This window comes from Chiloscyllium plagiosum, chromosome 8, assembly GCF_004010195.1.
Source record: "Chiloscyllium plagiosum isolate BGI_BamShark_2017 chromosome 8, ASM401019v2, whole genome shotgun sequence".
Taxonomy (NCBI): domain Eukaryota; kingdom Metazoa; phylum Chordata; class Chondrichthyes; order Orectolobiformes; family Hemiscylliidae; genus Chiloscyllium; species Chiloscyllium plagiosum.
Genome location: NC_057717.1, coordinates 94,029,910 through 94,051,436, shown reverse-complemented (window position 1 = coordinate 94,051,436; position 21,527 = coordinate 94,029,910). Strand labels below are relative to the sequence as shown.

At 39.2% G+C, this 21,527-nt stretch overlaps 1 protein-coding gene across 2 annotated transcripts in view; it reads right to left on the bottom strand.

Moving 5' to 3' along the window:
- Positions 1-15,346, bottom strand: part of LOC122552445 (volume-regulated anion channel subunit LRRC8C-like) — a 44,388-nt gene extending 29,042 nt beyond the window's left edge. The window contains exons 1-2 of one of the 2 annotated variants that reach the window (XM_043695176.1): positions 15,082-15,346; positions 9,359-9,501 (exon numbers count right to left, since the gene is read on the bottom strand). In XM_043695176.1, coding sequence (XP_043551111.1) covers positions 9,359-9,496 — 138 coding nt within the window. In that variant the 5' untranslated portion in view covers positions 9,497-9,501; positions 15,082-15,346. The remainder of the gene's footprint in view (positions 1-9,358; positions 9,502-15,081) is intronic. The other variant, XM_043695175.1, reaches the window with a different exon arrangement.
- Positions 15,347-21,527: the final 6,181 nt, after the last annotated feature.

Genomic DNA, 21,527 nt, shown 5'->3' with positions numbered 1-21,527 from the left:
CAACCCTCGAACTCAGCACCACCTTCCTAACTTGCAATCTTCTTCCTGACCTCTCCGCCCCCACCCCCACTCCGGCCTATCACCCTCACCTTAACCTCCTTCCACCTATCGCATTTCCAACACCCCTCACCCAAGTCTCTCCTCCCTACCTTTTATCTTAGTCTGCTTGGCACACTTTCCTCATTCCTGAAGAAGGGCTCATGCCCGAAACGTCGATTCTCCTGCTCCTTGGATGCTGCCTGACCTGCTGTGCTTTTTCACTAAATTAATCTACCAAATTCAGTCCACGTGAATTAGGGCATGAGGTGAGAGGACAATTGAAATTAATTAAGGAGAAATTGGTGAGTCAGAGTTCAGAGACCACACATTTGGACTATGTGTCAAATTTTAGGGAAAGATTAATAGATCAGGTGAGTTGGCCCAACAGTATTTAAATGTAACAGAACATGTGTTGAAACAGGAAGTAGACAAGAAATCAAAAATTCTGAAAGTTTTCCAGTGGAGATAAAGTGCTAGTGTTAATTCCAAGGGTAGGTGAATCTTTAATGGGCCTTATAAAATCAAAAGAAAATTGAGTGATGTGAATTATTTGTTAAGAACACCAGATAGAAAGAAATCTTCTTGTGTGTCATGTGAATATATTCAAATATATTCACATGACAATATATTCACATGACAATATGTGAATATATATCGAACAATGAGGAAGTTCTCAAATTGGGATAAATTATTGAAATTATTTTAAAGAGTTATTATATCACATTTGGAGATATGTGGGAATAAGCTGGGAAGTACTAATCTAATTGTGCATTATGTCAAGATAGGAAATGCTATTCCAATTAAGCAACATCCTTCTAGATTTAACCCTCTAAAGTTAGCATAGGTTCAAAAAGAGATTGAATGCAGGCTGAAAGACAACATAATTGAAGAGAGTTGCAACTAATAGACTTCACCCATAGTAATGGTGCCAAAACCAGATGGTACCCAATGATTATGTTTGGACTATCGCAGAGTCAATGCAGTTACAAAATCTGACTCATATCCTATTCCATGTTTGGAAGACTGTATTCAGAAGGTGGGACAACCAACTTATATTTCAAAGTAAACTTACTCAAAAGATACTGGCACATAACTTTATCTGAAACAGCAAAGACAATTTTGGCTTTTGTGACACCGAATGGATGTACCCGTCATACTATTTGGTATGGAAAATGCACCAGCCACTTTGACACAATTGTGTGGTGTACATCGGCCATCTGGAGATTTTTTAGTCACATCTGGAAGGTACATTTGCAGCATCTATCGGAATTTTTTGATTGACGTTGGGAGGCAAGTTTGTTGATAAACCTAGCTAAGTGAGTTTGCAAAATTCCAAGTCATGTTTCTCGGCCATGTCACTGAACATGTAGAGATAGCCCAGGGGATTTGAAAACAAAGGTTATTCGAGAGTTGCACGTATCATCAACAAAGAGGGAAGTACTACGATTCCTCGGATTGAATGGTTTTTATCTGAAGTTTATACCAAATTTTAGCAGTACGGCTGTTCCACTACTGACTTATTGAAAAGTACAGAAAATTTCAATGGTTATAGGAATATCAGAAGGCATTTGACAGCCTGAAAGCTGTGTTAACCACTGTCCCTGTGTTAGCCACACCTAATTACACAAAGCCATTCAAGGTGGCTACTGATGCGAGTCGTACAATGTTGGTCCTGTGCTCGTGCAAGAAGCTAATGAAAAATAGAAAGACCTATTAGGTATTTTTGCAGAAAACTGAAAAATCATCAACAGAAATATTCCACGGTTGAGAATGAGTCCTTGAGTTTGGTATCAGCATTGCAACATTTCAACCTTTATATTGCCAGTCATGTGTCTGAGACAATTGTAAATACTGATCCTAACCCCTTAAAGGTTCTGGAGAAAGTTAAGAACAGAAATTCCAGACTGTTTAGTTGAAGCTTATTATTACACCTATTCAATCTGAAAATTATACACGTGGCAGGAAAAGATCATGCAATTGCCAATGCGTTGTTACAACTTTGATGTAGAAAGCCAGAGGCATTTAGCAGCGGGGAGGAAAAAGGACTGAAATAGACAGTAGTAGTGGACTCAGTGATTAGCACTGCTGAATCACAGCACCAGGGACTCTGATCCAATTCCAGCTTCAGGTGATTGTTTGTGGGGAGTTTGCACGTTCTCCATGTGTCTGTATGGGTTTCCTCCTCTCCTCCGGTTTCCTCCCACTATCCAAAGATGTGCAGATTAAATGAATTGGCCATGTTAAATTGCCCATAGCATCCAGGGATATGCAGGCTAAGTGGATTAGCCATGGGAAATGCAGGGTTATGGGGGTTGGAATGCTCTTTGTAGGGTTGGTGTGGACTTGATGGGTCAAATGGCCGGCTTCCACACTACAAAGATTCTATCCTATTCTAGTGAGTCAATGTAATATATATGAATTGTGTGAAATAGTGTAGGATTAAAGGGTTTTTTTAAAAAATGAAGCAATCTTTGGATATTGATGGTTCATTTTCTTTTAAAGGAAGGGGGAAGGTGTGACAATACTGAAACTTTAAGAATAATTTATCCTGTTTTTCTTTTGAAGAGAGGTTTTAAGGCAGAGATGCCGAGCAGTTTACCAGAGCCACTAGAGAAAAGAGCTCGTAAGTCCATGAGGTTTTCCTTAAAAGTTCATCTTGGGCCAGTGATTCTCAGGTGTCTGTGGGAATGCCTTATTTTGCTAGCAAAGCTTTGAGGGTATCACTGAAGCAATGTCCACCTGAGGCTTGCCTGTCATTTCGAAGCTGGGAGTACAGCACCTCGTTGGATGTCTTGTGTCAGTCATGTGGGCAACATACCCAGCCCATGGTAGCTAATCAAAGGTGGTGAGTGCCTCGATGCTGGGGATGTTAGCCTTGTCGCTGACTCTGGTGTTGGTGCGTCTTTCTTTCCAGCGGATTCACAGGATCTTGTGGAGGCAGCATTGATGGTACTGCTCTGGTGCTTTCAGGTGTCTGCTGCAGACAGTCCATTTCTCCGAGTCATGTAAGAGGGCGGGAACCACAGCTCTGTAAACCATGACACTGGTGTTGAATCTGATGTTGTTGTGGTCATAACATAGCGCAGGAGAAGGCCATTCTGCCCATATCTACATTGGCTGTCTGAGTGAACATGACTTAGTACTTTTTTTCCATGTACCCTTATGCACAATTTCTATTCAAATAATTTTCTAATACTCTCTTGGATGCCTTGATTGAACCTACCTTCACCACGCATCTGCAGTTTCTTTTGTCTCCACCACACATTCGAGGCCATGTGGCCACATTTGAACTGTTTGTGGTGTGAAAACTGTTTATCACACTTGCTTCATTTGTTAATCATTTTGAATCTCTGCCCCTTGTTCTTGATCCTTTGTTCTTGATCCTTGTTCTTGAGCTGGAACTCCCCATCTACTTTGTCCAGCTTCCTCATGACTTTGAAAAAGAGAAGGCTCATCAAATCTCCTGGTAGTCTTCTGCTCTCCAAGAAGAAAAGTCCCATTTTCTCAAATCCCTAGCTTAAATTTCTCATCCTCGGAACTAGTTTTGTCAATCTCTTCTTCATCCTCCCTTCAGCATTTCATTCACGACTTAGACAATATTCCAGCTGAGGTATAACTCGTGATATACACAAGTTCAGCACGATCTCCTTGCTCTTATACTGTATGCCCCTACTAATTAAGCCCTGGGAACTGTACGCCTTATTAACTCTCCATCGTTCTTCCATCTTTAATGACTTGTGTATATAAATATGTTGTCTCTCCATGTTCTTCCACTAAAATTTCACACTTTTCTGCAATGAACCACATCTGCCACCTCTCTGTCCTTTTGAAATTACATACTGTCCTCCTCACAGTTTATAATCCTTCTAAATTTTTTCATCTCCAAACTTCAAAGTTATCCACTGTACTCCAAGATCTAAATCATTAATTCATGTCAGGAAAAGCAACAGATCCAATTCAGATCCCTTGAGAACTCCACTACAAATCTTTTTCCAGCCTTAAAAATATCTATTAACTCTGTTGCCTTTTATACAGCTAACTTTATACCCACATTGCTACTTTTCCTTGTATTTCACGAGCTATCACTTTTCCCATAACTCTGTTGTATAGCACTATATTGAATACCTTTTGGAAATCCATGTATATATCATCAGCATCACCCTCAGCAAGCCTCTATCTCAAATAATTGTTTCTAGAACCTACCACCAAAGTTTTCTTTTAGGTTACTTACAGTGTGGGAACAGGCCCAACAAGTCCACACCGTCCCGCCAAAGCGCAACCCACCCAGACCCATTCCCCTACATTTATCCCTTCACCTAACACTACGGGCAATTTAGCATGGCCAATTCACCTCACTTGCCCATTTTTGCACTGTGGGAGGAAACTGGAGCACCCGGAGGAAAGCCACACAGACACGGGGAGAATGTGCAAACTCCACGCAGTCAGTCGCCTGAAGCAGGAATTGAACCCGGGTCTCTGGCGCTGTGAGGCAGCAGTGCCACCCACTGTGCCCCCGTGCCGCCCATATATACTGACTCATCTGTAATTGTGAGGGTTATCCCTAACAAGGGTTCAATTTTTGAAATTTTAAGCAATATCTAAGTTAAGGAAACTCACACCAGGTTTCATCATTAAACAATTAGCAAAATGGATTAATTATTAATAATATGAAAACTTAAACTATACAACTATTAACCATTTTACCACTAGGATCTTGAATTTTGTGACAAACGAAGGACAGACACCCAAATTAGAATCTAACACAACGTTCTCTTTATTAGTAACTCTTTACATTTTAGTAAGGACATAATCAATACATTATCTAACTCATAGACTGTTTGACTAGAATCTAGGTACTACCTATACATGCTAAACTGATCAGGTTCATTTTGATGAATCTATTCTTTAAATTCTGAACTCAGGGTCTTCTTTTCACAATAGTTGGTCTTGACGTGCCTTGTTTTAGGTTTTTTCCCACTCTTCCAGACTGTCTGATGTTGTCCATCCATTGCCCAGGACCCTCATCGTTCTGAGCTTACTTGTCAAAGGGTCATGTAAACATGAGACATCTGCTTCTATTGTTGTTAGCACTGGGTATTTGCTTTGGTCAGCAGTCTACCTTCACTCATTGTTTTAGACTACCCTGACTAAATGACTTCATGAAGTTAGCACAAGTTCCCATCATGCACATTGAGCTTCAACTGTTAGCCATTGGGCCTTAGTTACCCATACAATCACACAATCTTTAAATTCCAACGCATTCATTCATACAGAAAAACAGAAGAAATAGACCATTGTGCAGAAATTTCAACAGTTGAAAACATAGATGGGAAAGAATCAATTGTGTGGATCAAGAGTCCAAAGCACAAGATTGGAACAAGGTAACTTCCTCAGAGTTCTTTTGGTCTATGGCATTTTTAGCACATTATTTTTGACTGCTGCAATCCTCAAGCTTGTAGTTGGTCACCTAGTCCTAGGTTTTTGCTTGTGTTAGAAGTTATTTTCTACCTCTTTAAGTGCTATTTCTTTTCCATTCACAAGAGTGTGAGGCAGAGAGAGAGATAGAGAGAGAGAACCCCAATACAACTACACTGAAGCGTTTGCACTGCTGTGTAGTTTCCCGGATGTTTTTCTCTGTGTCCTTCCCCCCAGTTGGTAGTCTACACAAAACACTGAGCAATGTAATTGCACCCTTTTTTATTCCTTACATTTCGTCAAATTTATTCTGTCCTTGAACCTTCTGGGACCTCCTCTTTCTCCAGCATGCAATGCTCCCCTTAAACAATACTGACACCCCTCTTCCTTTTCTATCTTTTATGAAGAGACCTTGTAACCAGGAATATTTCTTGAGCCAGGTCTCTGTTATCACATCATTTTTTTGCACATAGCAATCTATGCTTGTAACTCACTAATCTTATTTACTGTATTCCATACATATACAGGCATATACTATAGCTCTGATTCAGATTCCCATTATCTGAAAATCCTGGGTATATCATTCAAAAGGGCCAGGATATGCTCTAAAAACTAGGAGTGTATCACTAAGATGATTCCTGAAGAAGGGCGTATGCCCGAAACGTCAATCCTCCTGCTCCTTGGATGCTGCCTGACCTGCTGCGCTTTTCCAGCAACACATTTTTCAGCTCTGATCTCCAGCATCTGCAATCCTCACTTTCTCCTCACTAAGATGAGCCAGAAATTGGGTATGTCAGAGTGCCACTCCCTCTCCATTCATCATCAGGTTTGAGATGCTCTCAGTGTTGTTGTACATGGAGCAGGTTTGCCCATTTCCCACCCTGCACTGCAGCAGTCACATGATATATCTTCTATTTCATCTGAAGGTCAAAGACAGATCATATCTATAGGACACAATGTACAAATCCCTGGATGAAGGGGGTAAGAATGTACATCGTGTGTGGTTGCATCAAGCTGAGTGTCGACCCCTGGTACACAAACACGAAATATCAATACAGAACCAAGGTTTTGCCTGGCAAAGGATGGGTCTGGCTATATTTTCTTGGAATCTAGCAAGTAGTTGCGCTGTGCCGATTAACATGTCCCTAGTAGAAACATTTTTATAGAAAAACATTTTTGATCATCAGAGGTCAGCACACAACATCCTCAGAGCCCTGCTGGAAAAGGAGACAGATGATTCTTTTGGATGGTTCCCTAAGCAGACTGTCAAAGTCACTTGGCAGAATGCCCAATCACCAGAACTTTCTAACAAGCATCAAGACATAGCTTGGCTGATGGTGCAAAGTGCACTCCCCATTAGATCAATCACGCACGCCTGCACTCTGCGTCATCATATACTACCCTTGATAGAGCTGCAGTGGTAAAGAGACTGTCACATCTCCTTCAGGAATGTTCCTTTACAAAAAGTCTGGAGAGACAGGGGTTTTTGTTGAGGTTCTTCCTGAACATCTCCATGCAGCTCTGTGTTATATGGATGTTCCTGAGGATGCACGCCAAGACAAACATCAACTGCAGTGGGTGAACCATCTACTCAGTAAAGATGCTCTTTGGTCTAGATGAAACTTCTTGGTATTCCAGTGCAAAGGATTGTCTTCAATTGAGTGTTGCAAACTTGCACATTCCAAGGTCCATGACGAGATACTGAGGGACGCTCTGGGCAACCACGCCAAGACGTCATAGGGAAAAAAATCACTGTCTAAGTTTTTTTTTGCCATGATATTCTGTTATCACAACATCATTTTTGCAGAATATCTGGGGTAAAATTGAATTGAGTATATAATTCTTGTTACATTTAGTAAATACTCCATTTTTGCACTTGGAAAGAGGCACATAGAGTACAAAATGCTCAACTGAGCAATGTGGTAATTTTATTACATTTTCTGTAATGTCCAATTTGAACTGTTTTGTAATGTATTTAAATATTTTATGAATGAAGTACATTTTTGCAAAATGATCTAATTTGTCTGATAAAAAAAAGTCACCCACTCATAATTTCAGATGTCAAGAGTGTGGTGCTGTAAAAGCATAACAGAATTTAACACTCCTGATGAAGGGCTTATGCCCGAAACATCGATTCTCCTGCTCCTCAGATGCTGCCCGACCTGCTGTGCTTTTCCAGCACCACGCTCTCGACTTTGATCTCCAGCATCTGCAGTCCTCACTTTCTCACAATTTCAGATGTGCAGCATTTGCAGTATTTTGTTTTTATTTTAATTAGTAATTTGCCTTGTTTACTATTTGTCCCTTTCCCCACCAGTGGTAGCACCTTCAGTTCTACTGTTTGGGAATCTTGTCTTTTTTTCTTACAATCGTTAAGCAATATTTCAGAGCTTATTTTTGCTGGTGACCTTTCTTAAGTCTCCCACTATGAGTTGACATCATGCCTTTTGTTTCAGTAATATTTTCCTCTGCAAACCTCATTTTCTATATTAAAGGTGCTATGTATTGCATGTTGTTTTTTAAGTTATTCACTGTATGCAATTTTGATATGATTTCTGTCTATAAGACTACAGTAATTAAACCTCGTTTTAAAAGTAATACTGTGAATATTAGATATATGTGACATGTTCTGAGAATATGAGGTGCTATTTAAACGTGTTTTCTTTATGATTTTTAAGTCTCAATTCTGCAATGACTAAGGTGAGAAACTCAACATATTATGCAAAATTAAGTATCATTGTATGCTATCATTGTACGCTAGAACTCGATACAATGTTTCTTCAAAATATGATTAACTTACTGAACTAGTCCTTCATATAAGAAACTGAACAATGTGTGCTAGCAGAATATTTTCCAATTGGAAACTTGCCAACTGGAGCCACTTTTCCTCATTTGTGACCCAACAACTTTAAAGCCAATTTAAACATTTATAGAGATTTTTCCATAATAAGTAGAGGTCCCAAAAATGCTTTACTAGATGTAAGTTTGCTTGCTGAGCTGCAAGGTTTGTTTTCAGATGTTTCGTCACCATACTAGGTAACACAATCAGTGAGCCTGATTGTGGTATTTCCCACTTTTTATTTGTGTTTAGGTATCCTTGAGTTCATGATGTCATTTCCTGTGGTGATGTCATTTCCAGTTCTTTTTCTCAGGGGTTGGTAAATGGGATCCAAGTTAATGTGTTTGTTGATAGAATTTAATCAACATTGGACAAACAGGCAGAAAACTAGTCATCAGGATACATGAACATCAACTAGCCACAAAAAGACATGACCCACTCTCACTAGTAGCTTTACATATACATGAGGAAGGACACCACTCTGACTAGGACAACACATCTATCCTTGGACAAACCAAACAGAGATGCACGCAAGAATTCCTAGAAGCATGGCACTCCAACCAGAACTCTATCAACAAGCACATCGACTTACATCCAGAACCTCAACCTGAGCTACAAATCTTCTCAAAACTTGCTAAATGCTTTACTAGCAATTAAGTCCTTTTGATATGCGGACTCTCTTATAATGTGGGAAACACAGCAGCCAATTTCAGTACAGCAGCTCCTCCAAATTGCAATGATAATGACCAGGTAATCTGCAATTATTCTGTTTACTCAGGGATAAATATTGGCCAAGAGACTGCAGATGATTCGCTGCTCTTCTGCACCATAGGAACTTTTACATCCACCTGATGGCCAGATTATTCAATTGATAAAAAAGCTTAATTACATTCTAAATGAAGGGTTCTGACCCGAAACGTCGACTTTCCTGCTCGTTGGAGGATGTCTGACCTGCTATGCTTTTCCAGCTACACGTTTTATCGACTCTGACTTCCAGTATCTGCAGTTCTTACTATCTCTTAATTATACAGTACCCTTGTAAAAGTTTTTTTCTCATAATTTTACCTGCAGTGCTCCTCCAAACATTGAGACCAAAACCATGAGAAGGGTCAGATATTCTGCAAACACATCCCACCAGGGTTTCAGGATTTTGAATGCTGGGTCTTGTTCTCCAAAATACGATAGCTCTGTGACTGGAATCATTTCTACTGAGATAAAAAGAAATAACATGTTGATACAATCACAGCAGAAATCAATAATGTGATTATTATTTATCAAGAATCCTAAGATTGCTAAATGAATGATGCCAAAAGATTCATAGTTTAACGAAAGATTTTTAATACACAAAACTAATGTCATGATTCTGCTGTTAAATAGTCAGCTACGTTAAAACATAATAAAAATACTATTATTTGTACTTCAAATCAAATGTTTTAACTTTATGTTTCATCAAGACTTACATCCCAAAACTCTCAATTCAAAATACAATAATCAAATTGCACCAAGGTGGGACAGTGGTTAGCACTGCGCCTCACAGTGCCAGAGACCCGGGTTCAATTCCCGCCTCAAGCAACTGTCTGTGTGGAGTTTGCGCATTCTCCCTGTGTCTGCGTGGGTTTCCTCCGGGTGCTCCGGTTTCCTCCCACAGTCCAAAAATGTGCAGGTTAGGTGAATTGGCCATGCTAAATTGCCCGTAGTGTTAGATGTAGGGGAATGGGTCTGGATGGGTTGCTCTTTAGAGGGTTGGTGTGGGCTTGTTGGACAGAAGGGCCTGTTTCCACACTGTAAGTAATCTAATCTAAATCCAAATGGATGTGCCAACAAATGCATGTTAAATGGAATTTTGAGATATGCGCATGATATAATTAGTTGTGCTGTCAATGTAAAGGAGCATGTTTTCTGTGGTTTTGTGCTGTAGTGTGAAATTTTGGTGCATCTTTTGATGACTCTTTAAGGTCTTTGCAACTTCAGCTCGGGAAGCATATAGGCAAGCCAGTGGGCAAACATTCATCAGACTCTCCAGGGTCATCAGCCCCCCCCACCCCGTTTTAAGAATATATTGGATCTACTTCTTCCTCAAATCTAAATTCTCATGTGTAGCATACACTATCATCTATATCCAAACTTTCTATGGTTGTCTCTTCTTGAGTTACCATGTCCACTCCCAGAGGAAAACACCTCAGTATCTGGTTGGTTGAGGTCACTCTGCTCATCATTCTCAGTGTCTTGTGCAGTCATAGCCCTTTTGTAGCAGACTTTTTGTACACCATATTTCACTCACACAATCATTAATGTGGCCACGAGAACAGTTGGGTTGTCCTCCTCGATTTTCCACTTACTTTCTCAACTTATCCTTTTCTGACAACATTTTTAACTTTTTCACAGGTCTAGCCACACTCACAGGCCTTGTATATCTGAGATCTTGAAAACAAATGGTGACTTGCCAGTATTCTAAAATTTTACATGCTTGTATGGCCTAACTACGTTCTGATTAGTTGATCTTCTTTAATGACAAGTTTACATAAATTCAACAAAACTGGAGCTAACAGTTCAGACTTTTAGCTTATTCACAGGTATAATTTGCTACTCCACTGGGTGAAATGGTTAAGTATAATATTTCTACAGCAAAGTATTCCAAAGAGTGATATAAAATTACATTCATAAATAATTATTTATTAGATTTTTCCTGTTGATCACACCATTTGAAGGGTTGTTTCAGTAGTATTAACTTTCTGCAAGCTGTAGAGATTATGTATTATGCCATGATACATAGAGGGCATTATATTGCTTGATCCTATGAGACCAGGGGTGATTAAATATGCAACTGTTACGCAGAGAGCTATTAATATTGTTCTGTCTGAAGTAATTGACTGGAGATATTGTATTTTCCTGTAGTCACAAATGTTTGGATCAATGGGTCTACCCTTTCCACTTAATTCAAACATCTGATTTTATTATTAACATTTATATACAGTTTTACAGTATCAGTTTGATTGGCAGCTTTTTTAAGATGGAGAGATGTATGGTTTATTCTGTGTTATACTTTGCTAGGTTTGCAGCCAGATAGTCTGGCAGTCTGAAGCCATTAGAAATTTGCGATAATTTGTATTTTCATCTGAGCAATTTGCCAAAGAAATGAAAGATCCTATTTTGGGATAAATTTCACGTTGAGGATTAACGTAAGCAAGACATTTTATTATTCTGATATTTCATGTCAAAGCCGCAAGTATCATATGCAGTCTGTACTGAATACTGTTTATCAATGATTCTAATGATTTACCATACAATATTTTGTAAGTGTTCTTAATTGTGTATACAATTCTGTCTGTAGTAACACAGATTAATTGCATAGATTCTCCTCTCTACATACACAGCTGGTTGTGTGCCAATAATAAACATTTTGCAAGCAGACAACAGTGACAGAGCACTGAAAAATTTAAGTACCTGTTTATTTTCAAATCACAGCATTTGCCAATAAGACAAGTTGGAGACCTGGTATGGTTTCTATCAATGTGATTAACAACTTAGCAATGTGTGTATGCAAAACAGCCCATTAAGACAACTCCCTGTTCAGTGCCTCCCAATAATATGACAATTATTGAGATCACAAGCTAAGTGCAGGTAGTTCTTCTGTAACATGATGGTTGCATTCTTGTGCAACCCTGCACCACAGAAAAATTCCGCTTTAGAACAGCGCTTAAAAGTGTTGGCGATGTAATTGCGTTATGATTTAGTAGCCATTGCAGAGACATGGCTGCAAGATGGTCACGACAGGGAGTTAAATATCCACGTGTATCAGACGATTCGGAAGGACAAACAGGAAGGTGAGGGAAGTGGTGTAGTTCTGATATTTAAGGTCGACGTCTCTTTACCCAGAGAGTGGTGGAGACATGGAATGCGCTGCCTGTGGGAGTGGCAGAGTCAGAATCATTGGCGAACTTTAAGTGGCAATTGGATAGGTACATGGATGGGTGTTTAAGCTAGGACAAATGTTCGGCACAACATCGTGGGCCGAAGGGCCTGTTCTGTGCTGTATTGTTCTATGTTCTATATGACGTCAGGGCAGTGGCGAAAGATGATACAGGTTCTGTGGAGCATAAGGTTGAATCCATTTGGGTGGAAACTAGAAATTCTAAGGAGAAAAAGTCACTGATATGCGTAGTCTATTGGCCACCAATTAAAATATCACATTGGGGTGGGCAATAAACAAAGAAATAACTAATGCCTATAAAAATGGTTCGGCAATTATCATGGGGGATTTTAATCTACACATCAATTGATCAAACCAGGTCGGTCAGGGTAGCATTGACAAGGGGTTCATTGAATGTATCAGTGGGTTTTCTTGAACAGTATGTAATGTATCCAACAAGGAAGCAAGCTATCCTAAAAGTGGTCCTGTATAATGAAATAGGAATAATTAATGATGTCATTGTTAGAGATCCTCTTGGAAGGAGCAATCACAGTATGGCTGAATTTAGAATACAGATGGAAAGTGCAAAGATACAATTCAATACCAGGGTCCTGTGCTTAAACAAGGGAGACTACAATAGAATGAGGGAGGAGTTTGCTAAAGTAGACTGGAAGCAAAGACTATGGTGGGACAGTTAATAAACAGAGGAGGACTTCCAAAACAATTTTTCAAAGTGCTCAGCAAAAGTATAGACTAGTGAAAAGGAAGGACTATAGGAAAAGGGGCAATCTGCCATGGGTATTTTAGGAAATAAGGGAGTCTATCAAATTGAAAGAGAAGGCATACAAAGTGGTCAAGATCAGCAGGAAACTAGAAGACTGGAAAAGCTTTAAAGGTCAAAGGTAAGCCACAAAAAGAGTGAAAAAGAAAGGTAAGCTAGAACATGAGAAAATAACAGCTCAGAATATAAAGACAGATAGCAAAAATTTCTAAGTATATAAAACAAAAAAAAGTGGCTAAAGTAAACATTGGTCTTTCAGAGGATGAGAAGGGGTATTTAGTAATAGGATATGAGGAAATGGCCAAGGCATTCAACAGGCATTTTGTGTCGGTCTTCACAGTGGAGGACACAAATAACACACCAGTAATTGTCAAAAAGACAAAGGTAGGTGAGGACCTGGAAATAAACCATCTCGAAAGAGGTAGTGTTGGGCAAGCTAATGGAGTTAAGGGTAGACAGGTCTCCTGGTCCTGATGGAATGCATCCCAGAGATGGCGGGAGAAATAGCAAATGTATTTGTGGTAATCTTCCAAAATTCACTGGACTCTAGGGCAGTTCCAGCTGATTGGAAAACAGCAAATGTGATGCCACTATTTCAAAAGGGAGGGAGACAGAAGATGGGGAATTATAGACCAGTGAGCTTAACCTCTGTAATGGGGAAATGCTTGAGTCTATTATCAACGAAGAAATAGCAAGACATCGAGATAGAAATTGTCCTGTTAGTCAGAGGTAGCATGGGTTCAAGAAAGGCAGGTCATGCTTAACTAATATTTTGGAAATCTGTGGAGGCACTACAAGCACACCGTCGAGGACACGGTAGATAGTGTATCTAGATTTCTAAAACATCTTTATCAAGGTGCTGCACAAAAAGCTGCTGCATAAGATAAAGATTGTAAGATTTTATGGGCAATGTATTAGCCTGGATAGAGGATTGGTTAACCAACAGGAAGCAAAGATTGGGAATAAATGAATGCTGTCTGGTTTGCAGTAGTAATGTGTCAGGACTGCAATTATTCATAATTTACATAGATAATTTGGATTTGTGGACCATATGTAGTGCGTCAAAGTTTGACACTGATAAGTGGTGGAGCAAAGCATGCAGAGAATTGTGAAACTTTGCAAAGGAATTGTTTAAGTGAGTGGGCAATGGCTTGGCAAATGGAATACAGTGTTAATAAATGTGAAGTCATCCATTTCGGTCGGAATAACAGTAAAAAGGAATATTACTTGAACAGCAAAAAACTGCAACACACTGCTGTGCAGAAAGAACTGGGTGTCTTTGTGTATGAGTCACTGAAGGTTGGTCTGCAGGTCCAAAAGATAATTAAGGTGGCAAATGGAATTTTGTCCTTCATTGCTAAAGGGGTTGAGTTTAAAAGCAGAGACATTATGTAGAAGCTGGAGTACTCCATGCAGTTTTTGTTATCCTTACTTTAGAAATTATCGATAGGTAGTACAAGCAGTACAGAGCAGCTTCACTAGGTTAATTCTGGAGTTGAGGGGGTTGGCTTGAAGAGAGGTTGAGTAGTCTGGGATTATATTCCTTGGAATTTAGAAGAATGAGGGGGGATCTTATAGAAACATATACAATTATCAAGGAAATAGAAAAGATAGAAATAGAGTATGTTTCCACTGGCAGGTGAAACTGGGAGAGAAGGGTATAGCCTCAAAATTAGGGGAGGTGATTTGGGACTGAATTGAGAAGGAACTTCTTCACCCAGAGGATTGTGAATCTATGAAATTTCCTGCCCAATGAAATGGTTTAGGCTTCCTCAGTAATTTTTTTTTAAAGCTTATAAAGATTTTTTTCAATAAAGGAATTAAGGGTTATGGTGAAAGGGCGGGTAAGAGGAGCTGAGGCCACGATAAGATCAGCCATGTTCTTACTAAATGGCAGAGCAGGCTGGAGGGGCCAGATGGCTTGCTCCGAATTCTTATGAACACACTTTGTGTACCTTGTGTGTCATTAGACACGACAAAAAAACCTATTATCTAGGGTCTTTGTAATGCGGTAGAACTCGATTAGTTTAACTGACCAGGCAGTCAATTTGCGAATCAGAGTAATGTCAATAGTGTGAGTTCAATTCTCGAGGTTACCTTCCCAATCGTTCCCTTCGCTTGAGGTGTACTTTCATGCCAGTAGAACCATGGCGACTTTTAAAAAAATAAATCCCTGGACCAGGAGGTCGGGGTTCATGTCCAATTTGCTCCAGGTGTATAAGAAAGTCTCTTTCCAGGTTGATCAGAAAATATGTTGACGTCTTGGCTAATTCATGGGGTATGTGCTAACATGTTTTACAAAAAAAAATCACACTGCAAGTTGACTTATTGAAATCATACTTCACACCAAGCAGTAAATGTCGGTTACACACTCCCGCCTTTTTTTTTAAAAAACAAATGATCTCTCGCGCCGCCTCCAACAACCGTTGGCGTGTTACCAAGCCCCCGGCGCATCTCGTCAACGATTGGTCAGATCTCGCAAAGCTGGTGCGCCTATTGGGCCATTCTGTTGTCAATCACTGGAAATCAAACGGGTGGGGCCAGAAAAGCGTGGCAGTTTTGGGGATTTGTTCTTCGTTTTCGAGGTCCCGCGTGAGGGAATTGGGAGTGGGGGCGGTCTGGAAGAAGGGATTGGGTTCCTGGTAAAATATAACAGAAATTATTCACACTTTAGAATTGTTTTTAATGGGAGATGATGAGATTAAATTAGCTAGTTGCAGAGGAAGAATCAATACAGCTTAAATGAGCTCAAATTTTCCTTCTGGATGTAACCTTTGGAGCAGATGGGACTTTAACCCTAATATCCTTGCTCAGAATTAGGCACAATATCATTGCTCCTCAAGTGCTCCAGATTTCCCTTCTGTACTATACTTTGGATGATGTATATAGACATATCAGAATTGGAAATGAAGGAACTACTGAAATTTATCACCCCCCAAAAAAAGTTAGGATATGCAATAGTTGATGGAGATATGATGGAATTCAGCGTTTCACCTAGCTACCCGGTTCAAGAAACGATGGACTTAAATTTCGTACAAATGGAAAATACTGCAGAAACTCAGCAGGTCTGAAAGCATCTGTGCTGAGAGAAACAGAGTTTATGTTACACATTCAGCAAGTCTTTGGAATTTCTTTTACTAGACGTGTGTTTATTAAAGTTCAGAACCTCTATCTGTTCCAAAGTGAATTACTTTTGATGTACGTTTAATGAGTTGCGAATCTAAAGAGGCTTTTGAATAGTCGCAGCGAGAACAAAGCCCCAAATTGTAATTATTTTCAATTATTGAAAGAAGTACAGAAACATACAGGGCTTATGAACACCTGGCCAAAAGAATCATCAGTAAAGATAAAAGATGGTTACAAAACATGTTTCACCAGCAAAAAAAAAAGCAAGTACTGTACAACAAAATGCCAAATTTGTGGCAAAAAAATGGAGATTAGAAATGGGAAACACCAGGGAGAGGCTGGAAACATCACAGACTGGTAAATGGAAGTAAATTTTCAATATTTGATTAAACATTAGAAAAGTAAGTTGGATTGCATTGTAACAATATCTGGTGTGAAATACAGGTTTGATCAAGAAATTATAACTAATTAGGACAGACATCCGTGTTAAATGCAGCGAGCAGAAAAAGCCAAAAAAAAGTCCACTTTGAAATTCATATATGCCTGCCTGTAAACAGACTTGGAGATGACTCACGTATGCCATTAATTCAGGTAATAGACCAGTACTTATCACAGACAACAAAAAACGTACAAACAATAATTTAATCATTGAAAATTGGCTTGAAAGAGACATGGCAATATCATATGTGGGTATGAATATAAAATGTTAATTTTTTAATTCACTCATGAGACATAGGTTTCATTAGCTGACCAGCATTTATTGTCCATCCTGAGCTGACCTTGAGGGTGGTGATGAGCAACTAGGTGCAAGTGAATAAAAAAAATTAATTAGATTAGATTAGATTACTTACAGTGTGGAAACAGGCCTTTCGGCCCAACAAGTCCACACCGACCCGCCGAAGCGCATCCCACCCAGACCCATTCCCCCACATTTATCCCTTCACCTAACCTGCACATTTTTGGTCTGTGGGAGGAAACCAGAGCACCAGGAGGAAACCCACACAGACACGGGGAGAATGTGCAAATTCCACACAGTCAGTCACCTGAGGCGGGAATTGAACACGGATCTCTGGTGCTGTGAGGCAGCAGTGCTAACCACTGTGCCACCATGCCGCCCATAATGTTATTTTCACATCCATATTTTCATATTCATATAAGATTATTAAAATAAACCACAAACAAATTAACTAGGTAAAGACTCACTGGTTTGTAAAGGAATATTTGTGGAATCCTTAATGAATAATATTAAATGATGCAGCATTACTTTAAACTGGAAGGAACTTATACAGTGTTAATACCTACATTTGCAAAGCAGGGAGCTGGGGTGGGATCTGAAAAATGGTCCAGCATTATGTTAAACTCGGAGGAATCTCTATAGAGTGTTAACACCTACATTTGCAAAGTGAGGAGCTGGGGTAGGATCTGAAAAAATTAAAATATAATAATTTCATTGAAATTTCCAAAGGTCCAAAGATTCTCAGATGATACTTCTCAAAAGATATTTTTTTTTCCTACTGGAGAATATATCTCTCTTCCTCCGGGCTTTAAAGTAAAGCTTTATTTAGATTTCTTACAGTGTGGAAACAGGCCCTTCGGCCCAATAAGTCCACACCGACCCGTTGAAGAGCAACCCACCCAGACCCATTCCCCTACATTTACCCCTTCACCTAACACTACGGGCAATTTAGCATGGCCAATTCACCTAACCTGCACATTTTTGAACTGTGGGAGGAAACTGGAGCACCCAGAGGAAACCCACGCAGACACGGGGAGAATGTGCAAACTCCACACAGTCGCCTGAGGTGGGAATTGAACCCGGGTCTGTGGCGCTGTGATATTAATTGTTATTGGATATTCTATTCAATTTTGTTATTCTTTCTATTCTTGGCTAATCTTAGATAATACTAAATGTTCTTACAGATGCTTAGAAATAACATCAAAGTGGATTTCATAAGATTTGATGTTACATCTGTTGATGTATTTTGGCACAATATACTTATCCACTTAAAGGTGGTTATTTCATAAATTTTGTTTATAAAATTAGTAAATCATCTCAATTAAGTTTTTGTTACAACTGAAACAAATCCTAAATGCCATATGGTCCTTAAGCTAGAAAGGAAATATTCAGGAAAAAGAAATCACAGATCCTCAAAATATCTGAGATGTGTAGATCATAGCTAAGACTTAGTAAAATAAGCAGGCGATTTGGAAAAAGTTAACAAACTCAGGCAGCTTCCTCCATGTGGATGATTATGTGAATCCTATAGACCCCAAAATAAATGTTTTCAGGATTGACTGGCACAAACTCATCAGAGAAATTCTCATGATTTATCTTAGCTTTAAATAAGACCTAAGAGTTATTAATCACTCCAACATACTTTTGAAGCAAAGCCCCAGATAGTGAAAAAAAACCAAATAATCAATATATATTACACAGCCAGACAATCGCAACATGAAGAAGTCTTCCTTACCTCTAACCTAATACCTTCATACAAGACAGCTCAGCAAAGAAAATAACATAAATGCACAACCTTCCTCAGCTCATGACCACAAGCTGATATGCCTTCACCATCTCTTTGAAAAGTTTCAACACAAGGAATAGAGGGAGAATCAGCAATTTGAATACAGAACTGGCTCAAAGATAGGTGGTGCTGGAGGGTTGCCTTTCAGACTGGAGGCCTGTGACCAGTGGTGTGCCATGAGGATTGGTGCTGAGCACTACTTTTCTAATTTATAAAAATGCTTTGGATATGAATGTAGGAGATATGGTTAGTAAGATTGCAGAAGACACCAAAATTGGAGGCATAGTGGACAGTGAAAAAGGTTACTTCAGAGTAGAATGGGATCTTGATCAGATGTGCTAATGGGATGAGAAATGGCAGATGGAGTTTAAGTAGATAAATGTGAGGTGCTGCTTTTGGAAAGGCAAATCAGGGCAAGACTTATATACTTAACGGTAACATCCAAGGGAGTGTTGCTGAACAAAGAGACCTTGGAGTGCAGGTTCATAGTTCCTTGAAAGTGGAGTTTCAGCAAGATAAGATAGTGAAGAAGGCGTTTGGTATGCTTTCCTATATTGGTCAGAACACTGAGTATAGGAGTTGGGAGATCATGTTGCGGCTGAACAGGACATTGGTTAGGCCACTTTTGGAATACTGCACACAATTGTGGTCTCCCTGCTATAGGAAGGATTTTGTTAAACTTGAAAGGGTTCAGAAAAGATTGACAAGGCTGTTGCCAGGGATGGAGGGTTTGAGCTTGAGGAAGAGACTAAATAGACTGTGGCTATTTTCCCTGGAGCATTGGGAGCCTGAGGGGTGATCTTATAGAGGTTTACAAAATCATGAGGGACATTGATAGGGTAAATAGACAAGTCTTTTCCCGGAGATGGGAGAGTCCAAAATTAGAGGGCATTGGTTTAAAGTGAGAGTGGAAAGATATAAAAGAGACATAAGAGGCAACATTTTCACAGAGGGTGGTGAGTGTATGGAATGAACTGCGAGAAGAAGTGGTGGAGGCTGGTTCAATTAGAACATTTAAAATGCATCTGGAAGGATATATGAATAGGAAGGGTTTGGAGGACAATGGGCCAAATGCTGGCAAAACGGAATAGATTAACTTTGGATATCTGGTCAGCACAAACGAGTTGGACTGAAGGGTCTGTTTCTGTGCGGTATATCTCTATGACTTTAAGGAGAACATTAGCTGTCAAGTGAAAGGAAGATCATTGCTTAAAATCCTGTGTTGTCTTTTACTCTTCACAAGGATTACATTTTTACAGAAAGAACTTAATGCTCATGGATTAAACAAGTTGGCATTTTCAATGTGTGTTGTTTTTATTCTTTTCCAACTTTTTAAAAATATTGCTAAATAGATTTCTTTTAAATCACGGAGGAGACTTTCTTTTAAACTTTACTAAAGAGATTTTTTTAAGTTACAGAGGAGAGTTTTTCTAAAATTACAAGCACAGAAGAGAGTTCTTTAACATCGCTAAAGACTTTTTTAAAATCTTGGAGCAGAGCTTTTTTAGATGGAGTCATGTTTACGGATTTTAGACAGGCCCACATGTAAATGGCTCTGGAATGAGTTTTTTAATATCAGAAGATTGAAAGCTGTCTGCTGGACCACTTTAGGAGGAGTCGTTTTTTTTAATTCAATTGTTCAACTAAGTGGTTGATTTTATTTAAGATTTATACGTTTGATTTTTTCGTATGTTTAATATTAATTCTTTTGGGTAAGGAAAGGCAGTTTATTTTATATATTGCCGTTTTTAGGCTTGAAGTCTTTGAGATATACAATTCTGAAAGATAGGATTTATAAGCATTTGAAGAGGCAAGGAATGATTAGGGATAGTCAGCATGGTTTTGTGTGAGGGAAATCATGTGTCACAAGCTTTATTGAGTTTTTGGAGGAAATCGCCAAGAAGATCAATAAGGGCAGAACAGTAGACATAGTTTACTTGGACTTTAAGAAAGCCTTTGACACGGTTCCGTGTGATAATCAGTTCTTAAAGTTAGATCATTTGGGATTCAGGGTGAGTTTGCCAATTGGATACAAAAATTGGTTGAATGGCTGGAGACAAAGAGTGACAATGAGGGGTTGTGTTTTGGACTGGAGGCCCGTGACCAGTGGCGTTCCACAGGGATTGGTGCTGGATTTGCTTTTGTTTGTCAAATACACAAATAATTGGTGGTATAGTGGACAGTGAAGAAGATTATCTAAGAATACAAAGAGATCTTGATCAATTAGGTCAATGGACAGGAGAGTGGCAGATGGAGTTTAATTTAGATAAATGCAAGGCATTTTGGTGAAACAAACAAGGCCAGGACTTACACAATTAAAAGGTGGGCCTTGGGCAGTATTGTAGAACAGAGAGACCTAAGTGTTCAGGTACATAATTATTTGAAATTTGCTTTACATATACATAGGGTGGTTAAGAAGGCATTTAGCACATTTGCCTTCATTGTTCAGATGTTTGAATAAAGGAGTTGGGACGTTGTGTTGAGGTAGTACAAGATGTTGGTGAGGCCTCATTCGGTATACTGCGTTCAGTTCTGATCACTCTACATGAATAAGAAATGCTTGGAGGGATATGGTCCAAGTGCAGGCAATTTAATTTAGGATTTTGTTTGGCATGGACTGTTTGGACAGAAGGATCTATTTCTGTGCTGTGTGACTCTATAACTGCAAGTTGGATTGGGATTGGGGATGGTGGTGGGGCTGATTGAAGACACCAGCTTGACTTCAATCATAGCTATTTTTTTGTTTAGTATATTTGAATTTATGTCATATTAATCAAATCATTATAAAAGTAAGGGAAGCTGTAATGGAAAGTGCAATGCTTTGAAAGTGAATTTTCAGTCCAAAATGGATATTTTCTGCTCATTTTCCTTTCAATTTATAATTGTAATGCTTTT